General features: G+C 39.2%; 1 protein-coding gene across 2 annotated transcripts in view; it reads left to right on the plus strand.

Moving 5' to 3' along the window:
- LOC137344535 (fibroblast growth factor receptor substrate 2-like) overlaps positions 1-24,161 on the plus strand; it is a 62,198-nt gene that overhangs the window by 20,840 nt on the left and 17,197 nt on the right. For both annotated transcript variants that reach the window (XM_068007581.1, XM_068007582.1), the window contains exons 2-3: positions 21,929-22,036; positions 23,915-24,003. In XM_068007581.1, the coding sequence (XP_067863682.1) occupies positions 23,938-24,003 (66 nt within the window). In that variant the 5' untranslated portion in view covers positions 21,929-22,036; positions 23,915-23,937. The remainder of the gene's footprint in view (positions 1-21,928; positions 22,037-23,914; positions 24,004-24,161) is intronic.

A 24,161-nucleotide genomic window follows, 5' to 3' on the forward strand; every position in this document is an offset into this window, starting at 1 on the left:
TGGAATGGGCAGAAAAGTGGCAAATGGAGTTCAACCTGGAGAAGTGTGAGGCAATGCACCTAGGGAGGGCAAGCAGTAAACGAGACTATATTGAGAGGCCACGATGTGGAGATGCCGGTGATGGACTGGGGTTGACAAATGTAAGGAATCTTACAACACCAGGTTATAGTCCAACTGTTTTATTTGAAAATCACAAGCTTTCGGAGGCTTTCTTCTTCGTCAGGTGAGCGAAGGAGAAAGCCTCCGAAAGCTTGTGATTTTCAAATAAAACAGTTGGATTATAACCTGGTGTTGTAAGATTCCTTACATATATTGAGAGGGGTAGAGGAAGTGAGAGACCTTGGAGTGCATGTGCACAGGTCCCTGAAGGTGGCAGTACAGGTAGGTAAGGTTGTGAAGAAGGCATACAGAATGCTCTCCGTTAAAAGCAAGGATGTAATGATGCAACTGTATAAAATGCTGGTAAGGCCACAGCTGGAGTATTGTGTGCAGTTCTGGTCACCACATTACAAGAAGGTCGTAATTGCCTTGGAGAGAGTGCAGAGAAGATGTACAAGAATGTTGCCAGGGTTTGAAAATTGCAGCTACGAGGAGAGATTGGATAGGTTGGGGTTGTTTTCGTTGGAGCAGGGGAGGCTGAGGGGGGACTTGATTGAGGTGTACAAAATTATGAGGGCCCCAGATAGAGTAGACAGGAAGTACCTGTTTCCCCTAGCAGAGAGTTCAAGAACGAGAGGACGTAGATTTAAGCTGATTGGCGGAAAGATTAGAGGGGACATGAGGAAAAACTTTTTTACCCAGAGGGTGGTGGGTGTATGGAATTTGCTGCCCGAATTGGTGGTAGAGGCAGGGACCCTCAACTCTTTTTAAAAAGTACCTGGACCTGCACCTAAAGTGCTGTAAGCTGCAGGGCTACGGACCAGGTACTGGAAAGTGGGATTGGAATGGGCACCTGGTTGTCCTTCGAGCCGGCGCGGACACGATGGGGCGAATGGCCCCCCTTCTGTGCTGTATCTTTTCTATGGTACATAGGTACTTGGGGAAAAATCAGAAGTGCTGCAGTCAGTCTACATGAGTGATCTCTCACCATAAACAATCTTCTTAGCAGGTTTTAGTGGATACAAAACACAGAGAACTCTAATTAATAAATAGAATATTTTACTAAAACTTTATAATATGTCATGCAAAACAATTGGAAACTCTTCTGTATTTCCTTAAATATAATCATGGCCATGTGGTAAATTGAGATTTCCCAAGTACCCCATGAAGGATTCCATAGCGCTGTATTATTGGTGCCCACCCTTTTCCATGAGATTCCTGAAGAACCCCGTGTCCTTTTGGGGGAGCCAATCCGCCCTTGAATAAAGTGATCTAGCTGAGCCAGAGTATTGTAGCAGTGGGTTATCTAAACCAAGGTGTGAAAGTTCAACTGATTTGGGGGGTGGGGGGGTGGGGGGTGGGGGGGTGGGGGGTGGGAGAAAATAAACTTGTTAATGGAATTATGGTAGAAACACTCATGCTGAACAGACTGATCGGCAAGCTGTTCTTCATAGGTGTTAAGAACACTGAACCATGTGATACAGAATTTTAACAGAAGCATCATGCAATGTTAAACTTGGATTTATAATTACAGTTTGAATGCAAAGTGTCTAAACGAGTATTCATACTGTGGCGATCAATGACGTAAACTTGATTAAGCTTTGCAATTACTTCTCAATACAGTATATTTTCCAAGATGTGTATATACATTGCAAAACCTGAGCATTTTGATTATAATGGAAGTACGACCCAATGCAGAGGGAATTACCTAATTGAAGTTTTCAAGATTACGAAGGGAAGTGATAAAGTTGATCCAGTCAAATTGTTTGCCAGGATGATGGCTTCTAATACCATGAGACACGAGTTTAAAAATTAGGAAGTTAGGAGTAAAAAGGAAATTCAGGAGGAACCTTTTCAACCAAATAATCATAGACTTGTGGAATAAATTAAGAGGGAAGGCCATTGAAGCAAATTGTATAAATGGATCAAAGACAAATGGATGTGTTTCTAAAGAGAAATGGGTTTGGGAGATAGAGGGTAGGTGGAGATCAAAAAAGGGGATTTTGTTGACCCTGGTCTTTTCCTGTTAATAGTCTTCTGTCCTTCTGAGGATATCGCTTTTCGTGACAAGCCGATCTCCTGTGCCATTGCACACGATGAGTCGAGACCAAGTGTAGTCTTCAGGTGAAGCCAGGTTGAAGGGCAGGGATAACTGGACCAGGGCGGCAGACTTAATTCAGTCCCCATTTTAAAATCATACATTCTGTCCTTATTTTTATATTTCCATTATAAGTGCCTGTGCCTCCAAAGCCTCCACTGAGGGGGGAGGGTGTACTTGTCGCATTTCAAGTGTGCGTAGGGATTTTTTGTTATAAAGAGGGATATAGGAATTTATAATAGAAAAAGTTTAACAGGAAGTTGGTGAAGACACAAGATTTTTAATATAATAGATATTAATGAAGCAGAAGTTCTTGAGTATAATATACAAAATGTTGGTTTCCAGGCTGCTTCAAATGAGGTCTCTGAAAGATACCAGTAAGTGTACAGATATGTCACTTTATAAGATTGAGGGATTATGTGTATACCAGCTCTGGCTATCCATTTGGTTTAGGGGTAAAGTCTCCATTTCTGACACATAAAGACCAGGAAAGTCTCAGGTTCAATCCCTGGCGTGTGCTCAGTTAGTTTATCTCAGCAGAGGCAGCAATAGGGGTGCTACAATTGGTTAAAATACCCTAGATGAGGAAGGAGAAAAGCAACCATGTTTCCTGCTCCTGATATAGTAACACCCTACCAAAAGTGTGTGTGTGGATGCCTGGTGAGGACAGCATCGGGCTTGGCTGTGATGGCCTCCACAGTTGGATAACCTGCCAGCACTCACTATCATGACCCACACCTTAATAATGCCCACTTGAAATACTCAAAGTTGATCACTGCCCATGGAACTGTATCCCAGTGAGGGAGGAATTGAGGGGAAGGAATACATTTGGAGAGAGTATAAAGAATTCTTCCCATTGTACTTGACTCCAGGGCGCACATGCATAGCAAGTGCACTTGAATCCATATTTTGTGAACTTTTAACAATATTGAATAATTGTGGAGTCTTAATATACCTCTAGCATTTAAAGCGCTTTTAGTTTATTGGGTTTTATAGTTCTTGGGAGATTGATCTGTGCGCTGTGCTCCCCCTTTTAATTTGTGTTGGATGCTGTTGACTGCAGGTGTGCTGGCCTTTGGCTCCACGTTTGATTTGCTGAAACAAAAGGCATTATTAATCTGATGGCAGGTTGGTAGACCCAAATTTTCGCTGAGTCCTTGCAGGTCTGGCCATTAGACTAACATTTTTTTTTATATTCGTTCATGGGGTGTGGGCATCGCTGGCAAGGCCAGCATTTATTGCCCATCCCTAATTGGCCTTGAGGAGGTGGTGGTGAGCTGCCTTCTTGAACCACTGCAGCCCATGTGGGAAATGTACAGCTGATGGCAGGAGAACTACGTGTCTTCAGCTGCCTGCACTTCTCTAAAGTAAAAACACCTTTAGACTATAATAGTTAGAGTTCTATAAGCCTGATTCCCAGATTGGACGCTCTTCTCTGGAAGCATACTCACAAGCATGCAGGGGCCTGATTTTCCATCCATTTAAATTAATGGACTGAAAATCGGGACTATGGGTCCTTGATTCCCTGTGAGTACCGCTTTCTGCTGGGAGTGCCCTGGGAGAATCAATCCAAATATCTTCTGTGTTTTGTAAATCTGCTGTCTCCAGTCTCTATGTAGAATGCAGTAATTTTGAAGTGGACAGACTCTGAGCTGACCCAGTGCAGTGTACTGTAAGGTCAGGAGGACAGTATGGATATGCAGCAGAAGAGGCCAGAGTCATTATGTTTTGTTGGGTTTACTGTCTTTAAATATAGGCAAGAGTTCATGTCAGCTTTTGAAATGAGAAATGAATGCTGAAAGTTTGAGAGCTTAGTGAAATTATAACCATGACAATCTGTTTTTGGAAACCAGAGGTAGAATTTCAAATCGCATTTGTCTCAAACTTCCATTAGCTTCAGTCCAAACTTAATAGTCTGATGAAAAATCAAGATGAGCATTCCTTTTAAAGCGTGATAATGAGGTGATTTTTCACCGCGATTTACCCCATCTATTTTCTCTCTTATTTTGGTTGCAACTGCCATTAATGTCAGTCAGAATGCAATTTTATGGGTCACCTGATGAATTCTAGACTCCGAGAAATGGAAACTTAATCTACGAAATGTGTTAATCTATTTACTGCACATTTGGTAAAAGAATAGTCGTTGGGAAGGTAGTCTGCTTTTTTTACTTAATATGATCTTTTTGTGAACTGCTGTTGTAGCAGGAGTAAACAAAAATCTACCTATTTTGGATAAGCAAAAGAAGTGAAAGTGTAGTACAAATGTTAACTCAAACCTACAGAAATGTAATCAAGATTACTGCTGTAGAGAACAGTTTGTTTCTGACTTGAGAGAAAGATGATTCAGCCTACTGTGAAATTGTTCCGAGAATCACTCCATTTAGGGTTATTTAATATGTGCATATGGCATGCAGTGTAATCTTATGAATTGGGATATGTTCTTTTTAACTTTATTGGTGTGATTGCTAACTTCACTGCCCGAAGAATTATTTAACACTTTTTGAAAATCCGAGATGCTGATGCACACATTTTGCAAAATAACACCTAATGTCTGGCAACAGCTCGTGCTGTTCCAGAATTAAATTAAGTACTCCATCAGGAGTCATGCACATTTGCAGTAAGTAGGATATCTCAACAGTACTGGTGAGTTTCAGGTATACTGAAAAAGTGAGTCTCCAGGAAGAGATCCTTGTCTGCATATTTGTGTACCATTGGGATGGGCTAGAAAATCCTTCGTGTTATCCGTGTATCACTGGAACTAGGAAATCGGGTTATGGAGAACTTCTTGGTGGTGTTCTTGTTACTGCGGAGTTTGAAATGAGAGGGGCAGGTCCTCGGTGTAGTACTGTTATCACTGGAATAGAGATGGGAGGGGGTTCGTACAGTGTTGTACATGTGTGTTTTAAAAAAAAAATGTTCTAGCAAACTAATAAAGATTCAAATAAAGAGGGGATCAGGGAGGAAACCTATTTCTAAAACCTAGTAAGCAACCTTTTGGGGAAAAAACAGCAATAAATCATTGAAATATATCTACTAAAATATGTTTAAGGAAGAACCTCTACGTTCAGTACATTAATTGGACAGTACAGCTAAAGACTAATATCATGGGCCTGCATTAATTAATATGTTACTGTTTCCAGGGAATGATTGTGGTATTAGTAAGGTGTGGTATGTATATTCCATATACTTAAAAGGCTGGAATCGTTGAAAGTACTTTTGTGTCAATATTTCATTATTGATTAGCAGTTAACCTATCTTGCTTCATTTAACATCTGTGGGAATTGAGATGTATGACAAATCAGCATCTGCCTATGATGTGAATGGGCATTGTGTATTGAAATACATTTGTTACATAGGATTTAACTTGTGCAGGCATTTTGATGCTTATATTCTGATGTCACTGATGTCATATTTGTTTTTCCTGTCTGCCATTCTGTTATGCTTTTTCAGTCACTTCTAGTTCTTGTGGGGTATTTCTTTCAAAGATTAGTTGTGTTTATTATCTTGTTCTGTCTGCCATTTTCATACACTCTCTTTCTATGTGTGTGTATATATGTCTAGTTGGCTAATAGCGTAAGAATTATACTAAGGATCATTTTCAGATCAGCATTTGCATCTCATACGGTGGAAATTTTAGTATCAATCTGCAGTGTGCAGTCACGACCTTTTGGTATGCACTTTTGGTAAAGAGCACAAAATGTTCATTGCAAAGTCAAACTGTATAGTTGTGCAGTGCTAAAAAATAAAATGGAAAAAGCAGCAATGTGGCAGAATTCTTCCTCAGCGGTGAATATTGAGATTTGGAAAGGGGACATGGGAAGAACAGTCGTATCTTGTTTAATTTAACCTTCCCAACAGAACTTAAAAAGGGGCAAGGTACACATTTGAATTGACTTCAATAAACAGAACAGCCATGATAATCCAGTAACCTAATTAATATGACACTTCAAAATCTGAACTAATAGGGTGTAACTATATTGGGCAAACTGTTTGAAAATGTCAATGTACCACCTGTCCTACACTGATACAGTGATAGTACTAGCTGCTGACTGCTACAGACTACAGCACCACACAGAAGAACTCTCTGTGGACTAATGAGTCTATTTTGTCAGAACCTTTGTGATTTAAAGAGTTAAAGATTACAACTCTGCTCTTGCAAATAAAGAAGCATTTTTCTATGAGTATAATTAGTGTATTTCAGGCTATAAACTTGCTTTAGTAGGAGGGTAGACTCTGTTTGTAAGCTAATAAATCTGTGTGGGAATCGCATTTAACTCTTGACCCCAGTAAGAGTATCACACAGAGTTCATGGTCATCAGTGCAGGCTGCATCAAAGAGAAGCCATGCGTAATGGGAGTGCTGGGTTACCAAGGTAATCCTGGCACTGTCAATGAAGCTTTAACAGAGACTGCAGTTTGTTATGTGTGATAGTGGGTGACTGGAGCTTGATGTGGTCGTACGTCATTCCGAAACTTGTGCTGAGAATGGCAAAGAGTGGGTGTACTTGTCATTTATCTGGATTGATTTACTGTGTTTACTGGAATAGAACTGTATTTCTCTATACAACCCATTAACCCAGGTTGTGAAATGTTAGTTTAGTGGAGACATTGGTAAATTCTTGGTAAGGAGTCACTACTACAGTGACTGTCCATTTCTGTGTGAAGTGTGCATGTTAGTAATGAAGACTATTGATAAATTGTCTCAGTTATGAAATGTGGAGCTGGTCTTGTGTTGGGATCATAATCCTGTACCCTTCAAAAAGAAAGGGTTTATTGAACTGTCGGATCTTTATAGATGGGACTCTGGGCCTGGCTACTGTAGCTAATCAGACTCGAAGAGTTGCAGTAACAGTGACTGGGTTGCTGAACAAACACAACAGGTACAGGCAACTGTTCTTCTCTGGTTTTAGTAAACAACAACTTGCATTTATATAGTGCCTTTAACAAATGTTCCAAGTCATTTCACATACAGGCAAGTAAGGGAAAAGGATGGTGAGGCAGGAAGGGAGAGATTAGGAAAGGCAACCAAGGTTTTGAAGTGGACAAAGGTGGAGAGGCAGAAGGGTTTAAGGATGGTGTTCTGGACAGAAGGACTGACATGGCTGAAAGCTCTGCCACCAGTGGCAAAGTGAAGGGAAGGAAAGATGAACACAAGGCCAGAGTCAGAGGAATGGAGTATGCCAGAGGTGATATAGGGCTGGAAGAGATTATGAACATATGAAAATAATGGACAAGAGAAGACCAGTGGGTCCATCAAGACACAGGATGGCGGAGGCAATATAGACAAGGATGGGAATTTAAAATTTAATGTGTTGGGTGACAGGGAGCCAATGTAGGTCAATCAGAATGGGGGTGATGGGCGAATGGGACAGGATACAGGCAGCAAAGATTTGGACAAGTTGGAGTTTATGGAGTGTAGAGGTTAGCCAGGAAAGCATTGGAGTGGTTGAGTCTGGAGCTGACGTAGGCTTGAATAAGGGTTTCGGCAGCAGAGGCAATGAGGAAGGGGCAGAGGTGGAAATACATGATCTTGTTGATGGATAGAAGATGGGATATAAAGCTCAGCCTGGGTTCAAGTAATATGCCATGGTTGTACATAGTCTGTTTTAGTCTGAGTGGCTGGAAAGGGAGATGGAATTACTCACAAGGGAGCACAGTGACTCCAGTTCAACCAGGAATCACCGCAGCTGTTCATGTTTGAAAAGATCTGCTTTAAATGTACATTTTTATCTCTAATTCTGTTGAGTAATATGTTAATTTTGCTCTGGATGTGTTTTTCCCAAGAGATGGGAGCAATGAGCCACCAGCCAGCAATTTTAAAGCATAGAGATTTAGCTATATAAGATCATATTTTAATTTTTTTAAATTTTGAAAATGTAAACTTGATATTGTGGCAGGGATGAGTATTAATTGATGCTAATTTAAAATGATAATTGGAAGAGTTTTTATTGGCAGAAGTAATTTTTAAGCTGCTTCATGTTTTTTTTTTACAATGAAACTGCTGGAAGGTAACTGCAGGGTATGCTGTTTTGGTAAATCATTGAATACTATTTGAGAAATCATCTTGTGGCCTTATGCTGCATTCCTCGCCCATGCCCAAGGTGATTTTGCATTTTTTGGAAGGTTTCCTATGATGGTAGATTTCAGAACTTCGACAGGACTTGGGAGAGTTGTATGGCACTCGAGCAGATCTTGTAAATTCCGCGAATCGTAAGCTGCTTGGTTTTACATCTTTATTTTACAATAAATCTCTTGCGAAATTGCTTTTTAGAAACTGGTTAATTGTACAGGCATCTTGTATTAACCCTTTATTTAGTCACTGTTGTGTGGGTGGAGGCAAAGTATCCAGCCTGTACTCCACCCATGTGGGGAGAGACCACAGAAGCACAATAAATGCTGACTGTTCTGGCACTGACTACTTATTCTCTATGCTGTGTAAGATGGCTTTGAACAATGCCACGTACTGTTGCCACAACAACAAAAATCTTGCACGTACCTGCATTTCTGATGCCAAAGGTATTACTCAGCTGGGCACAAATGAAAAAGAAACTCACTACGAGTCCAGGAAATTAATCAGCTGTATCAGCTTTCAGACATAGATGTTGCTTGCATGCTTTTTCGGTCTAGCACTTCTGTATGAGAATTTAAATGACATGTCAGAGACATCTAGTGGTAGGCAAAGGCTGCAAACTATAGCTATTTAATAACGAGGGCTCTGCCATCAATAGTTTACATTATACTTGTGAACATAGCAGCTACTAAGCTGGTGCAAAACACAGCCAGACCTTTGTTTCCAGTATTCAAATTATGGCGGCATCGGAATTTGATTTTTTTTTTCCCCAATAAAAGCCATGGAAAACCATGGAAAAATGTAATGTGATAATTTTGATCATTATTAAAGTAATCTTGGGGGCAAACACTAATTATTACAACAAAAATGCTACTCCAGTGCAATAAAAATATTTATAATACAATTTTAATTGACTAATTAGAACACTTGAATTCTGCATGCCCTGCCTTCCTTTGTTTTCCACATTGTCTCAGTTCAGTGCTGGATTTAGACCAGAAAGTCCTGGGTTTGAATTCTGGCAGGGTTAACTGTCTTTCATCTTCCTAAGGTGGATAAAACAAGAAAGCAAGAGAGTGTGTACAGCATTTGGCATTGTTATTGTATTTGTACGTGGACATTCCTGGCAGTTTGGTAATAGAAATAGGGAGCAGCACTGCACCAAATAGACATTTTTATCTAAAAGAGACCCAAGTGTGGGCGAATACATTTTCTTTCTTTCTCTTTCCGTGTTTATCATTTTTGTTTAAAATTTTCTTCTACCTAATCTCTCCTCTACATTTTTCTTGTAAAAATGAACACTTACTTTGCTTGCTGTTCCTCCTGGCTTCCATGTTTCATTTTGAAGGTCGGAACAAATTTAAAAAAGTAAATAGGATGGGTTTCCCCCAGCTTTAAAGCCCTGGTTTAAAACCCCAGATTTAAAGCCGTATTTTAAAACCAATTAAAAGTCCAAATACTGAAAATTGAAATGATGTTGCCTTAGATGCAAGATGGTCACATGCCAAAACAGTAAGGCCTGTCATTGAATGGGTACAGTTATTGGTGAGGAGTGTGGCCAGACCAGTAAACTTGTCCTTGGCATGCTAAGAGTTAAAATGGGTTTAGATGGTTGCTTAGTGCATTGAGGGTTGACTAACTGTGTTTCACTTTATTCTCGTGTTCAGTTTTGTGTGGAAATCATTCAAGAATGTCTTGAGACTTCCTCAGCAGTTTGTTGGATTTCCACATTAAAACCGCAATTTTACTGTGATCATGTTGTACAGTGAAACAATTTCTGTGACATTCAACAAGCACGCATGTCACTGCCTTTTTAACATTTTGAACTTTGAATTTTGAAGGAAGGTGGAAAAATCCCAGTTCAGAACCTATTCAGCATTATGATACATAGGTAAGGTAAAGGAACCCAAATATGTGACTGGTGATTTTTTTTCACTTAACTGTGAAAGTTTACTTTTGAATAAAAAGTGTTGTGTTTTAATATAGAGAATTTTGCAAACATTTTTTCTTAAGCATTTCTAAATCACCGTGGTTTTGCCTCCTTTTCCCCTTTTGACTTATTGCTAACTGGTTGAAAACAATACTTAAAAATCATATTTTTGGACTAAATGCAAATAATTTTGCCAAGCTTCAGAATTTTGTCAGTTCTATTATATAAATCTTAGAACATTGCCATTCTTCATTGGTCTCACTTTCTTGTTTTCTGGTAATGTCTGATGTGTTGACATTTACAGTAACTGTTTACGTTGGATGATCTCTGTCTATGTTGTAAGCCATGGTCAGCATCTGGCAAAGTTTTATTTTGAAGAATTCTTTAAAATGTTCAGTCTCCTGTATCTTACACACGTCTGTTTCACTATGTTTCCATTCGTATTCCCAATTAAACTGGCTCTAGGCTGGATTTTAACTTTCCTTGGGATTAAACAATTCATATTGATGTTATTTGAGCCTTATTACTTACCTAATAGCCAGATGTTGGTGCCTCCTTTCAAGAAGTTTCTTATCATGTGACACAAGATCATCTGCTGATCACTGATTTTTTTTTGGGTTTTCTTCACTTGCAATTGCCTTACCGTACCTACCTACAGTTCTCCAGGCGCGGCACCCTCACTGAAGTGGCTATAGTTCATGTTTGAGCCTTAACATTTGGCTATTAGACTGCAGAGGCATCACAACTGAGCCTGATCATGTTCATCCACACACTTTCAGCAGGGATTACTTCATAGCAATCACAACATAGTTGACTTTCCTCTCCTTTGCCCAGGGGTGCTGAGGTTAATTATACAGTTCCTACTGTTGTCCCAGTTGAATCAGCACAGATCGAGACCTTAAGATCTGTACGGTTCAGTTACTCACTAAGCTATTGGGGGAATGGTTTTTCTTTTGCTTTTTTATGGTGAATTATTTTACTCAACAGGGTGACCGATACAAGTACTGGGGAATGGAACTCCACCCCCCCGCCCCCCCCCACAGGCCCCATACTGTCAGCACCATGCAGTCACCTCAGCAGTAAAATGGCACCTGAACAATGTGCCTTTATCTCAGCATAACATACACTCTCACCAGTATGAACTTTTCTGCTGTCTTTTGTGGCCTTTAAATGAAGTTGCCAGCTTAATGCAGAATAGTGTCCAATTTTGTGCTGTGAGGCTGCATCAATTAAGTTGAGACCTTTATATCCAACAGCGACAGGAGAAACTCATCCAGATGGTATCAATCTGGGTTGAATTAGACCTGGATCGCAGAAGTAAAATGGCAGTGTGCTAATTCACAGCTTTATTTGTTTTATTCCTATGTTAGAAGTATCAATGATCTGTTGCTGAACCATTCTACTTGTATTGCAGATCCTTGTCCAGCTCATTGTCTCTAAAAGGTTTACCTTGAATCTTCTGATCGCCTTCATTTTCATTTTGTCAACTACATATTTGGGAGATGGTCTTTGACAACTTTCAGTTTTTCATGATCTTGAATTTTAAATGACCTGGTCACCACTCATATTATCCCTTCTCTAAATGCAGTGATATTGAGAAAGATGACTCTCTGTGAGAGTTAGCATGTCGTCTATGGTGGTTACCGCAACTTGGGAGGTCCAAGTTCTTTATATACATACACATACACATTCTTGTATAGAAACAAACATAACTTAGCATTAAAGAGTTTAGCATACAGAACTCTGTATGCCTTTCTCCACTGCACTATAGTTTCTTGTTTCGATTCCAATGCAAATTTGCAGCTGATTTGCATTTGAATTCTTGGTATAAATGATGGACTAACCAAACCACGATTGATGTTGAGCAAAGTATCCTTTCACATGTTTGATTTATGTTGCCTCAGTAGCCCCCTGACTTCACTGAGATATCTGTAGTAAAGTATATTAGGGCTAGATTGAGTCTAACTTGCAATAAAGCTCCAAATAATTGCATTTCTGGGTACCATTTTTCTTTAGTGTCTATTCCTTCTAAAGGAATGCAAATGTACAATATTTCATTTGCACAGCTACAAGCTGTCACGAAGATCACTTCAGTCAAAGTATAGACCCTTTCCCATTGTGCGGAAAAGTCATCGTCACATCTGAATTTTTGTAAGTTACAAAACATAATTATAGCTTCTTGGATAAAATTTGCATAGCTACATTTGCTACCTCATTGTAAAGTTAGAGATGAGAACAGATTTCCACAATATGATCCAAATGTTAATTCTTCATGGGGGTGGGGGGCAGGGTAGGGTGGAGCGATAACCTTTTGACGCATAAAATTTCACTGGTGTAGCCACCAAATATCTCAAAAGCAGAGTCGCAAGTGAGTTCAAATCGTCAATATCAATAAAATGTAAATCTGATTTTGCACCCCGCCACACCATGTTCTTTGATGAGCATTTAGACTCTGCTTTTGTTGCTTAAATTCCTGCTGCAGTTTGAAAATTGTGATTGTATTGGAGGGTGCCCTGTGCCCATGGAGGCATGAGTTAGTGCCTATGAATGAGGAGGGCAGAAAACTGTGGGGGGTGAAATATTATCAGCAGGAAATTTTCTGATGCTCAAATAGAACTGTCCTTTATATTTCACTATTACTGCCCATGATATAATGCTATCTCTTTAACTTGCATTAATCTTTCATACTAGACTGCTGAAGAAGCTGTATGGTTTGCATTGGTGATATTCGTGCAGTGATGTGCTGCATGGTGGTACCTAACGCTGACCTTGTGAACAAGTATGTGTGTTCTGAAAGAAACTTACCCATTCTCAGTTTCTTGAGTTTGACTGTGCAGTCCATGCACTCAGTAAGCTGTGAATCATTAAGGACCCCTGCATTCAATCTCGTTTATTGGGAACATGCCCGTTCCTCCCAGGGCTCAATGATAAGTTTTAAAGCAAAGCACTGGACAAGCAATTCTTGACGTAAATATAATTTTTTTTCCCCTGCAGCAAGCTTAAATATCAGAAAATGCTGATTTTCTAACATTTTGTATGATAAATATTCTGTGCACCATCTTAGAAATTGGTATTGTGCATTATTTCAATTATTTGCATTATAATGAAAATCAAAGATTCAATAAGAGCAAACATATCAGGTTTCAAGCATTTTTAAGAACATCAGTTATTTTAGAGATGAAAGGCTGTTATATTTGAAGGATCTCACACGTGTACAACAGCCACTTAGAAAAATTATTGACCTCAATTATTTTTTTGCATATTACTTTCAAAGTTAGTACAGAATAGCTGATCAGTTATTAGATTAAATACCGAATGCATACAGAAACCCTCAGTAAAATTTGTAATCTGCTTTGTCTGTTTGATCGATTGTACCTATTCTGTCCAAATTTTATATGGAAAAGTGATTGAGAATGCAATAGAATTAAGCAATCTTTTGATCCTGTTGTACCGTTTTCTATTGGGACTTCAGATTATACATTTATATTGAACAATAATATGCCTCATTATCGAACATACTTCTTACATTATCCTATTAAATCCCAAGAATACACTAATTTCTAGGGTTCTGTACTGATATTTTGCTGTTTTACTGGCAAACTTATGAAGTATATTTTTGAGATTTACACTTCATCTTCTCTTGGATTTATAACATCCGTTGCTTTCATCCATTTGTTTTTTTAAAAATTAGTTGACTTTCTGTGGCGATATTTGTTGTCGCAGTGGATTTCCGCATGCTGCTGTTTTTCTCTGGTCACAGGAAAATATCAGCCGATGACCTGAAGTTCTGAAAACACAACCCAGCAATGAAACTGATCAGCTTGCTTCCCGCAATATTTCTTATGCTGCAGAGTTGATGCTGAAATAACACACACAATGCGCATGACACAAATCGAAGTACACAATATTTTAAGATGGCTGTTTCATTTTCTATTTGCAGTTGCAGTATATATGGTAAGTAATTGCTTTTTTTAAAAATGATACCCCTCCCCATTTTTTTCTTCTGCACTTCTAAAGGTGCTTTGTTATATTAGAGTATCATTCTATAGGTGCTGGCAGCCCTCCAGAACCACACTCAAGTGGCCATTTTTCACGTGCGAGCCTAGACACGGTGTCAGCAGACGGTTATGTTGTGTTGGGAATGGGGAAGATCAAAGCTGAACCTGACCCTGTTTTCATACAGCGTTTGCGTGTGCGTACTTTCTAGCAGGACTCACTGGTTAGCAATTAGGAATGCGAACTCTGGCTGATTTGCTTCATCCACTCCCTAACATGGGGACAGAAGCCAATTGTATTGTCCCAAGTATTGCTTTAAGACCAGCTAACTTAGTACAGTTTGGCTCAGTACCGCACTGTGCAGTGCCGTTACCCAACTGATCCAATTTGGGGGTCGGGGGTGGGGGGGGGGTGGAAGAGATTGCTAAATACTGAGTTGAATTTATTGCTGTATTGTAAAGTATTTGGCTGGAATATAATTATGTAATAATGAAATTAGAATGGTGGTATAGGAGGGTTTCAGAATAAGTTGGCATTTTTAAGGGGAGAGGGCTTAAACTGCAACAAAAATGTGATGGGGTATATCATTTATTTCTGAATGCATTTTAAGCAATGTGAAATATATGTCGTGAGTAAAGTATATAGGGAAATTAATAAAAACAGGATACCATGCAATTATCATAAATTTACAATCTGAATAGCGCAGAAGGTGGGCATTCAGCTCATTTCCCCTGCACTGACTTTTTGAAAGAGGGTACCACTCAGTCCCATTCCTCTGCCTTGTCCCTATACCCTTTTACATTTTCTTTTTCAAATATTTAACATCTCCCTTTTGAAAAGCAATTTTTGGATTCTATTTCCACCACTTTCTGGTAGGGCATTCCAATGTTCTGTATTTTTAAAATAAAATCCTCTAGCTTCCCACTTTGTTCTTTAATGTTATGCCCACTAGTAACAGACACACTGACCAGTGGAAATAGTTTTTCCCTAATTACCTTGTAAAACTGCTCGTGATTTTGAACACCACGTCAGAACTCTTGACGGGCACTATTCTACTGAAAAGAGCCCTAGTCTTTTTGTTCTCTGCACACAACTAAAGTCTGTCATCTCTGGTATAATTTTAGTGAATCTATTCTATAATTAATCAAAGAACAATGTAGCTTTACTGCACATTCCCAGTTGTGGAACAAATATGATTTCTTTTCCTCTTTCTTCCAAAAAGGCAATTGCCTACACATTAAAATTAAACTTATTTTGTTCTCAAAAATGCACATTGACTAAGAGTAAGGCTCAGTAAATGTTTACAAGGTAGGTAGAGACATTTAAAATAGTTTTTTGCTAATTTCCACCAATTAAATTCCTGCATTTTTCCAGTTTAATGGATCAGCAAAACACTATTTCTGACCAATCCTGACCTGCAGAAAGAGGAATTTTCTGTTTTCTTAGTGGCTCCCACAATGTATGCATATCATGCTACTGCTGTCATTAAACACATTGCATGAAGTATGTACAACATGCATGATAACACAATGTGTGCATATTCTGGGATCCAACTTTCAGTGTCAAATTCTGGAAGTAACTTGAGGTAAGTTGACTTGATTATATTGCTTATAAATTGTTTAATAAGCTCCTGTTTTATAATATTTATGCTGGGGCAAATAAAAGGACCCAGAACCAAAGTGTGCCAATATTAACTTGAGGCCACCATCAGTTTAAATGTCACCCATTGAATAAAAAGTTAACCTGTGACCTTGTCACTTTCAGCAAACACAAAAAGAGAAGACACTATTTTTGGAGAGGGAAAATTAATCCATAAAATAGATTGATTGGCCTTGTTGCAGTGGTCATGTAAGTCAGTGCTCTGGTATTCTGGCGTCATCTGCAGACTGAGAGGACATGGGTTCTTTGATATTCCTTACATGGTGAGTTCCTAATAACAGGTACGCAGTCTAGGGGATGCAAAGTTATTACTCAAAGGAAAGGAGGAAAACTCAAGACAGTGAATAAACTTGCACTGTTCCTGGATGCCTTCCACTGGCTCTCTGAAGAGTGGCGTTTTCGGAAGCATGAATGCGCAAAGCCAATTTTTGTGTTGGCCCTCCATTCAGTCATGTTAGGTGACATAACCTTAGCACAGATCTGACAATTAATGTATTGAACCCACCTATATTACCCAATTCAGCATAATTAGCATATTACGGGCAAGCACCAGGCATGAATAATGCTTCTCACTAGGAACACAACCCACTAGTAAAATCATATGATGCTGATAGTTGAAATGCAACTGCTGCGAACATACACTTGCTGGAACTTTTGAAATTGTTGTTGAGACTCATACAAAAGTGCTGTCCGTGAACTGTGCAAATAATTATGGATTGTCATTTAGTTTAACTGTGCCTGATTGGTGTGTCGCTTGTTTTCTTGAGGTTTAGTGATGTTCAAACTCAAAACTGATTTCCTACGAACTTATTGGGTTTATTTGGACTAATTGTGTCCCGATTTTCTCCTGGTATTTAATGCTAAAAATAAAAACTGAAAAGCACGCCCAAAAATCTGGGTTCTTACATCAGCGATTAAAAACGGACTTTAAAGGTCCTTAAAAATAGATGTGGATGAAAAAGGACATTTACGCTATCTTAGCTTATCTATCCAGAACGAACTACATTGTCAACCCCACCCCACCCCCCCCACCCAAAATCACACCATCCAACAGTTTTGTAAATAATTCCACCACCATACCTTACCTGCAAGTCCAATTCATATATGGCCAATTCTTTTTGTAAAGAAGCATTTCCAGAATCTAAATTTGCCTTTCACTATTTTGAATGCTCAGTTTAGTGTTCCGGGTTTACTTTTTCTGTACGATTTACTATCTTGTCTGTTTCTACAGTATAAAGTCACCTCCTAAGTCTTTTGACCTTAGGAGTTAGTTTTGTAGTTCTTTTCTGTACAGCCTCCAGGGATTGAATGTCTCCCTTGTGTTTCAGTGACCAGAAGTGGACACAGTACTCTGTGGTCTGGCTAGAGCACTCTACACTTTGCGAACGACTTTTTCTGACTTTTACTCCATTGTTTTCACTGTATAGTTCAGCATTCTGTTTACTTCTACAGAAATACATGCTGATACAAAAATGGTATTAAATTTTCAGCAGATGTTGCAGTCTTTTAGGTATAAGTGAACAGGTACAAACACCCCTGAACAAGGAGGAGGGGGTGTGCAAACTGCTTGGAACATTGAGTGCTTCTACTACCTATGCTATTAGAGGATGAGTCACAGTCAGGAATGGTCTATATTTCCACACTCGTCTCCACTCACTAGATGAGTGTAATTCTTATCCATCATATGTCATGGCTAGCTGTGACCTATTTAGTTTATCGTAGTTGCTGTACAGTGTTGTCACCAAATCTGTTAATTTATTAATTTTTTTACACACTGGAGGAAAACTATACAAGCCATTATTCTTTAATGGTCTCTGACGCTTTACGATTGCGGTTGTAATGTAATTTTTGCAATGCTGAGATGTTTTCTTCTTTGCAGTGATGCAAAAGCGACAGTGTAACAGAGTCAGGTCCTGATGATCTCAACCATGTTGTCTCCCATCACTTGGGCATCGGGCAGCATAAAATAAAACTCATGTGGTACCAAACCAGATTAAAAAAGTGCTGAGTGGGTCCATTAGAGAATTTGGGCCCTCCCGCACATGCTCTCAAAACATTTAAAATTTACCGTCTGGGAGTTAGACTCTATGCACATGTACTTGCATGCACAGGGCTCTCTTTGCCAACAGGAGTGCCAGCTGCAAACCACTGAATGCAGCTATTGGTCTCTGGGCAATAGTGCAGTGTAAGCACTGCTTTAATTCATCACCTCAAATTACTGGCATCAGTGACAGTACTGTAACCATCAGTACTTCACCCTGGTTTTATATAACTGAAAATCATCTATCCAGGCACAGCCCATTTGGAAGGGCAACAATCTATAATTGTGCTGGGTATTTTCACAGTTCAAGAGTACACAGTACCAGAATTATACACATCCACCATTGCACTTAACTGAAATCCTAGTCACAGCATGCTGTAAACGTTTTTCTTTTGTGGCCCCAGAAAATCTGTTGAAGATCTTTTATGATGGTTTGTCACGAGTTATGAAAGAGGGTATGGAAATTCAAACATGGTATTCAAAAGGGGCATGTTTGGGAACAGACAGTGTGTCTGTCTCGTGTAGATTAGTTTACTGATGCATGTAAAAATATTCCATTCGATTTTAACCCAACTTGATCAGTCATCCAGTAAGCAAAAAAAACTGCAGATGGTGGAAATCTGAAACAAAAACAGAAAATGCTAGAAACGCTCAGCAGGTCAGGCAGCACCTCTGGAGAGAACAGACTGGTTGATGTTTCAGATGTGGACCCATATCAGAACTGTTTTGATGAATGACCCTTTGCTTTTACCAGTTTTGGATTCCATTGTAAAAATGAAGTTACTAGAAACCAACGTTGCCTGGCCATGCATCTAAACCATTGGTCTATAAATATTAACTTGTCACCTTTTTAAAACCACTTCTGATTGAATTTTCACATGTATCAGAATCAACCAACTTTTGCTGCTCAGATTCTCCTTTCCATTCCGAAAGGGATCTATTAGAAACCATTCATGAATATGCATGTAAACCTATTAACACTGACTTAAATCACTTGATCAGGTTTTAACAAGCTTCCTCTCATTAAGGGTTTACATTAAGGAAAAGGGATAATGGCAATTGTCTTGTTCATTTGTGAACACAAATTCCCAAGAGTCCAGCACGGAGTTTAAAAACATTGGACTGTGTGCTCTGGGTGACAAGCCCACACTATCAAACTACTTCAAAACTGGTTTAGCATCTCTGTTGAAAATATTGTAGAAATTGGAAAAACAGCATCTGTTATAGTCAGCGCTCATCGTTTGTATTAGTGGTTCCACTCTATATGACACTAGAAATATTTTGCATCCTGTTGAACTCAGCCCTGTACTTTATGTACATCCCAGCAGCATGCTGAGGAATACTAGCATCTTCAGGGGGCTTAAGTGCTGTTTTTTTCCCCTCTACAGATTAAATTTAAAGTGATCAGATTTCTGCTTTTGACATGCTGTTTTGCTTATTTTCAACTGGTGTTAGTGAGGCTTCAGCTACACTTATTGTGCTGGTTGCAAGGCAACATTTATGGTCGAGAATTGATTTTGCTGAACACTGGTTAAATATTTCAGACATGTATCATCTCAATCTGCTGATACTTCTTCCCCATAATGTTTCTCTCCATTTGCTTTGTTTCCTGGGCCACATACTGACTGTGGTTGAGCGGGTGGGTAGTTGATCTGCTGGGGCCCTGCCAGTGCCACTATGAACCAGTCTCGAGGACATTCTCTAGAGTGGTTTGATGATCTCATGATCTCTGATTTTTCTTCCGGTCTCTTCCTCCGAAGTGATGTAAGCCCCACATCCCACGACTCACTGCACCACAATACTGATTGTTATTATTTTCCACTTTTTTCATGTATTTTATTTGTATTAGCCCTGAGCCACACCCATGCTTGACCAAGAAGCCAAAGCAGCAAGCTGTTTCTTGGGTCCACAGTGTCATTCTTTAGCAGTTCCATATGATGAGCTTGAGCTGTGCTGTTTGACTCTGTTGATTTCCCTCTGTAAAAGTGCACTTCTGCTTGGTACCTCTGCACATTACTCGGGCGAAGATTGACACCAGACCTCTAAGAGCACCGTGGTTCGGACAGGGGTCTTATTACTATGTGGTACTAACCTGCTTTTACATCTTACTGTATGTGACTGATTTACTAGCTTAACATTTACTTGTCTGGTATTATGCTAAACAAAACTTCCCACTGGGAATACGATACTTTAATATATTAAAAAGCAAAGGTGGGCATAAAGAAACTAAAATGACTTAAATCTGCTCTGTAAAATTTCCATGGAAGATACAAGAGAACCTTATTACAATTTTTTAATATTGATTTTTGGTCGTCAGCTCATTTCATTTTTCCGACTTGCCTTTTTTTGTTTTTTAAAAAAAGATTAATTTGCATCCTAAATTCAGACATCTCTACCTCCAGTAAAAACTGTAAAAATCTCCTGCTTGCTGCAACCAGTGGTTTACTGGAAAATAGTGAGTGCAGTGCTACCAAAGTGTTCTACAAAAGATGTTAAAATGTCATTGGTACGTTTAACACTACAGACTGTTAGCTGATCAATACTTGAGGTTGGATTTGCAAGCTGCATTTAGTATCATACTCTGAGAAAGAAATGCTTGATTGGTTTTTAAACCTCAGAGCACTGAGATTATGTTACAGCGTTTAACCTACTCCAGGATACTGTTATATACTGCTTTGTTGAGTTTTTTTAAAAAGTGCTGTCACAGCAGTACCTGAAAGTGTTCAGCAGTGTCTGTAATCTGCAGAGGACTGTGACAACCCTTTGTGGGTATTCACAAGACTGCAGATTTTAACAGAATTGGACAGTGTATTTTTTAAGTGGACTGCAGTGATCTTTGTGCTCCAGAGCCTGCAGGGGACCTCATACAGTCCACTTCATCTCCTGAGCACCCCTTTTTTATAATACTGTGTGTATAAGTTGTATGGTTTTCTTTCCAAAAAAACCAGCAGCATTGTAACAAATTAGTGAATAACATGGCTGAGGGCACAGTAGCCACATGTATCCACTTGCAAGACCATTAGGGCTGACTGATTTCACTCTTCAGAATTTCAAGAAATGTATGTTTTCAGGTCTACAGGCATATAATCTTCATTTAATGCAGGGGGGAAGATAGGGCATAAATGATCATAGAAAATCCTATATGGTATCCTGACGGCTCAGCAAGTTCATCCAAACATGTAAGTAAATTATACAAACCAGAAGGTCCCAGGTTCAGTCTCCAATCTGTGTTGGGGCTACAGTAAGGGTACTGGGTCTGATCTTAGTGGCCCTGGTTAGGAAGGGGAACATTAAATAGGGTTGCTGTTTTGTAATCCCTGCTGGAAGTGAGTCTGGGTGTTGTAGGAGATCGGATTGGGCTTGGCTGTGATGCACCCCCCAGCTGCCAACATTTACTATCGAGGCTGAGCCACCTAGGCAGGTTACCAAGGAATATCTGGTGCATGTGGAACCATATGCCAGCAAGGTCAATGGCTTAGTAGAGAAGGGGAGAGAATTTTGTGACAGGCAAAAATAATTGCATTTTTCTCTTGCTGTAATAGTTTAATATTCATTACTATTCTTCTCAGCAAAAATTACAATTTTGTATACCTCTTCTTAAAATGGGTTTCTGAAGGGGCTGCTTGAAAAGATAATGAACCTTTTGCTTTTGCAACTTATAAAATTCATAAAACTAATGTATTGTTGCAAATGTATTGTCTGGACATCGGGCTTGGTTGTGATGTCCCCCATGGTTCAGTAGTTTGCTGACATTCACTGGTATTTACTGTAAATGCTCATGAAGAATGGGCAGTTGGAAGAGTTACTGCCAGCACCTATGGAATTGAAGGACATGAGAAATTGGTGGGATTGGGATGGCGGGCGGGAGGGAATGTGTGAATGTCTGTACCTACTATACTTGCAGATTTTGTAAATGGAGGAAAATTGTTTGTTTTGAGATTAATGTCTGCACATTAAATATCCTTGGTTAGGATAACATCTGGCCGCACATACCCTCGGTGAAAATAAGTACATTTATCACTGTGTTACTTTGCTTTAGGTTAAAGCCACAAGTGCTCGATGATGGCTTGAGTTTGTTTACCATGACTCCAAGCAGAGGCATCTGGAACTGAGACTGGGAAGCTTTCCCACTAATGGCCAAGACTAGGTAAGAACAAACAGTACAATCCAGAAATCCAAGCTATTTTCTCATCCATTACCAGCTCCCACTGAGATATACAGAGATAAGTGGGTGAGTGACAACCAGGATTCTTTGCTGTCACTTTTCTTTGAAAAGCAGCTGGAATATCTCAACGTACTTTACACAAATTACTTTTGAAATACTGTTATTATGTAGGTAAATGCAGCAGTCGATTTGCGCACAAAGATTTCACAAGCCATATTATGAATGACCAATTAAATTTTTTTTGGTGGTGGTGCTTGATTGTGTGTTAGCCAGGACACTGGGAGAACTCTATGCTCTTCTTCAAATAGTGCTTTAGGATCTTTAATGTCCATCTGAACATCTGTGACAATGCAGTGCTCCCTGAATACTGCACTGAAGTGAGCCTAGATTATATGCTCGTTGTGGAGTGGGACTCTTCATGTCTTTTAATATAAAATCCTAAGAAGGAAATGTTTTTGCCATTTGAAATGGGCTGTGCATATTGAAAATGGAGTAATATGTGATCACTGATGAATTATAGAAGTGTGTGTGGACTTTGAATTTTGCACACTAGCATAATGATGTAGGTTCCAACTAAAAAGGAATTCCATGCAACTATAATTGTTTGCTTTGCTTCTGTAACAAATCTGGTACTTTTATTAAAATAATGGGAATAAATGATTAAATATGCAAATTCAATTAGAAAATTAATATTCCTTTTAAAGCTCCCAAACCATAAGACCTATCTTTTGAACTGTCTTTGACACATGGTGGGTATGTTCATTACGCAAATTAGTTTTAGAAAAAGACATTCATTTATAAATGCAATAGTCAAGAAAAAAAGAACTTGCATTATATGGCACCTTTCATGACTACAGGAAGTCCCAAAGCTTAGCTGAAATCCACGTTGCACAAAGTGCTGCTATAGTTTCTTTAGGACTGCTCTTTAAAATGGCCACTGAAAGACGGTGAGGTAAATTAAGAATTGGCAAGTTAGTTGCTGCCCAGCTTGGGTTTTACAAGGTTGTAGATTGTAGGCAGAAGGGCGGGCTGAGTGTTCCACAGTTTTGAGGACCTGGGAATGGATGAGTTAGTGTAAACAGGAGGAGATAGTAACAAAGGCCAAACGGAATGTGACATCCGAGGTGAAACACCAAATGAATGTCTACGGTTGGAGGGTTGAAAATGGCAGGAAAACTTCTAATATTTTAATTAACTATGTTCTGATTTATAAGTGTGTAAACAAGGACAACTTAAATGTTAAAGGAACTTGTGTATGTCTAATAGATAATGATTTTAAAAAGTGAATTGAAGCAATTCAATACAAAACATCATGGAGTATTAAAACATCTGTTCTCTGTGCTCCTGTAACCGATCTCAGTTGGGGGAGGTGTTCAGCAGAGTAGAGGGAGTGAGTGGAAGAGAGGTTAGTTCTACAGTGACTTCAAGGGCTGAACCTTGCGGGAGACTTTTGAGGCATACTGGAGGGAAACTGTTTGGGTTGGGGATTTTAAAAGAACCACTGTACCTCTTGGTAGCTTGTTACAGAGCAGTGTTGGGAGAAGGCAGGGTGTGAATCATGTGTCTCCCCTCAGCCAGAGGAACTGGGGAAAAATCTTTGTTCAAAAAAGAGAATGTTTAGTGTTAAATGCTAACGCTAGCATCTTTGCTCTGCAGAGTGGATTTTTCACACAGTTATAAATATTAATTGCATTGTAATGGAAAAAAAAACTTGTCTTAATGACTTCTAAACTTTTACCAGGTTGAGCACTTTAAGTGGAGCTCGCACATAAAATCCAGTGATTAGTACTTTAAAGGTTAACTTTTTTTGTATTGACACATGATTTCTACAATGGATCAGCATTAATTTGTTTTATTTAGAGATCAGCTGGTCTGCTGAAGCCATGGGGAGCTGCTGGAGCTGTCTGGATAAAGACACAATCTCAGACAACCACCCAACCAAATTCAAGGTAACGTCTCGCCTTCAATAACCTAAAGCAATTAGAACCCTTGGCTGTAATTAGCTGACACCTTCCTCAACTGAAGTAAATAACTTTTTTGTGAAAGCCAGAGCAGGCATTAATATTTTCCCTATTTGCAATAAGCAGTAGCGACTTGCATTTATACA

Source organism: Heptranchias perlo, chromosome 27 (genome assembly GCF_035084215.1).
Source record: "Heptranchias perlo isolate sHepPer1 chromosome 27, sHepPer1.hap1, whole genome shotgun sequence".
Lineage (NCBI taxonomy): Eukaryota > Metazoa > Chordata > Chondrichthyes > Hexanchiformes > Hexanchidae > Heptranchias > Heptranchias perlo.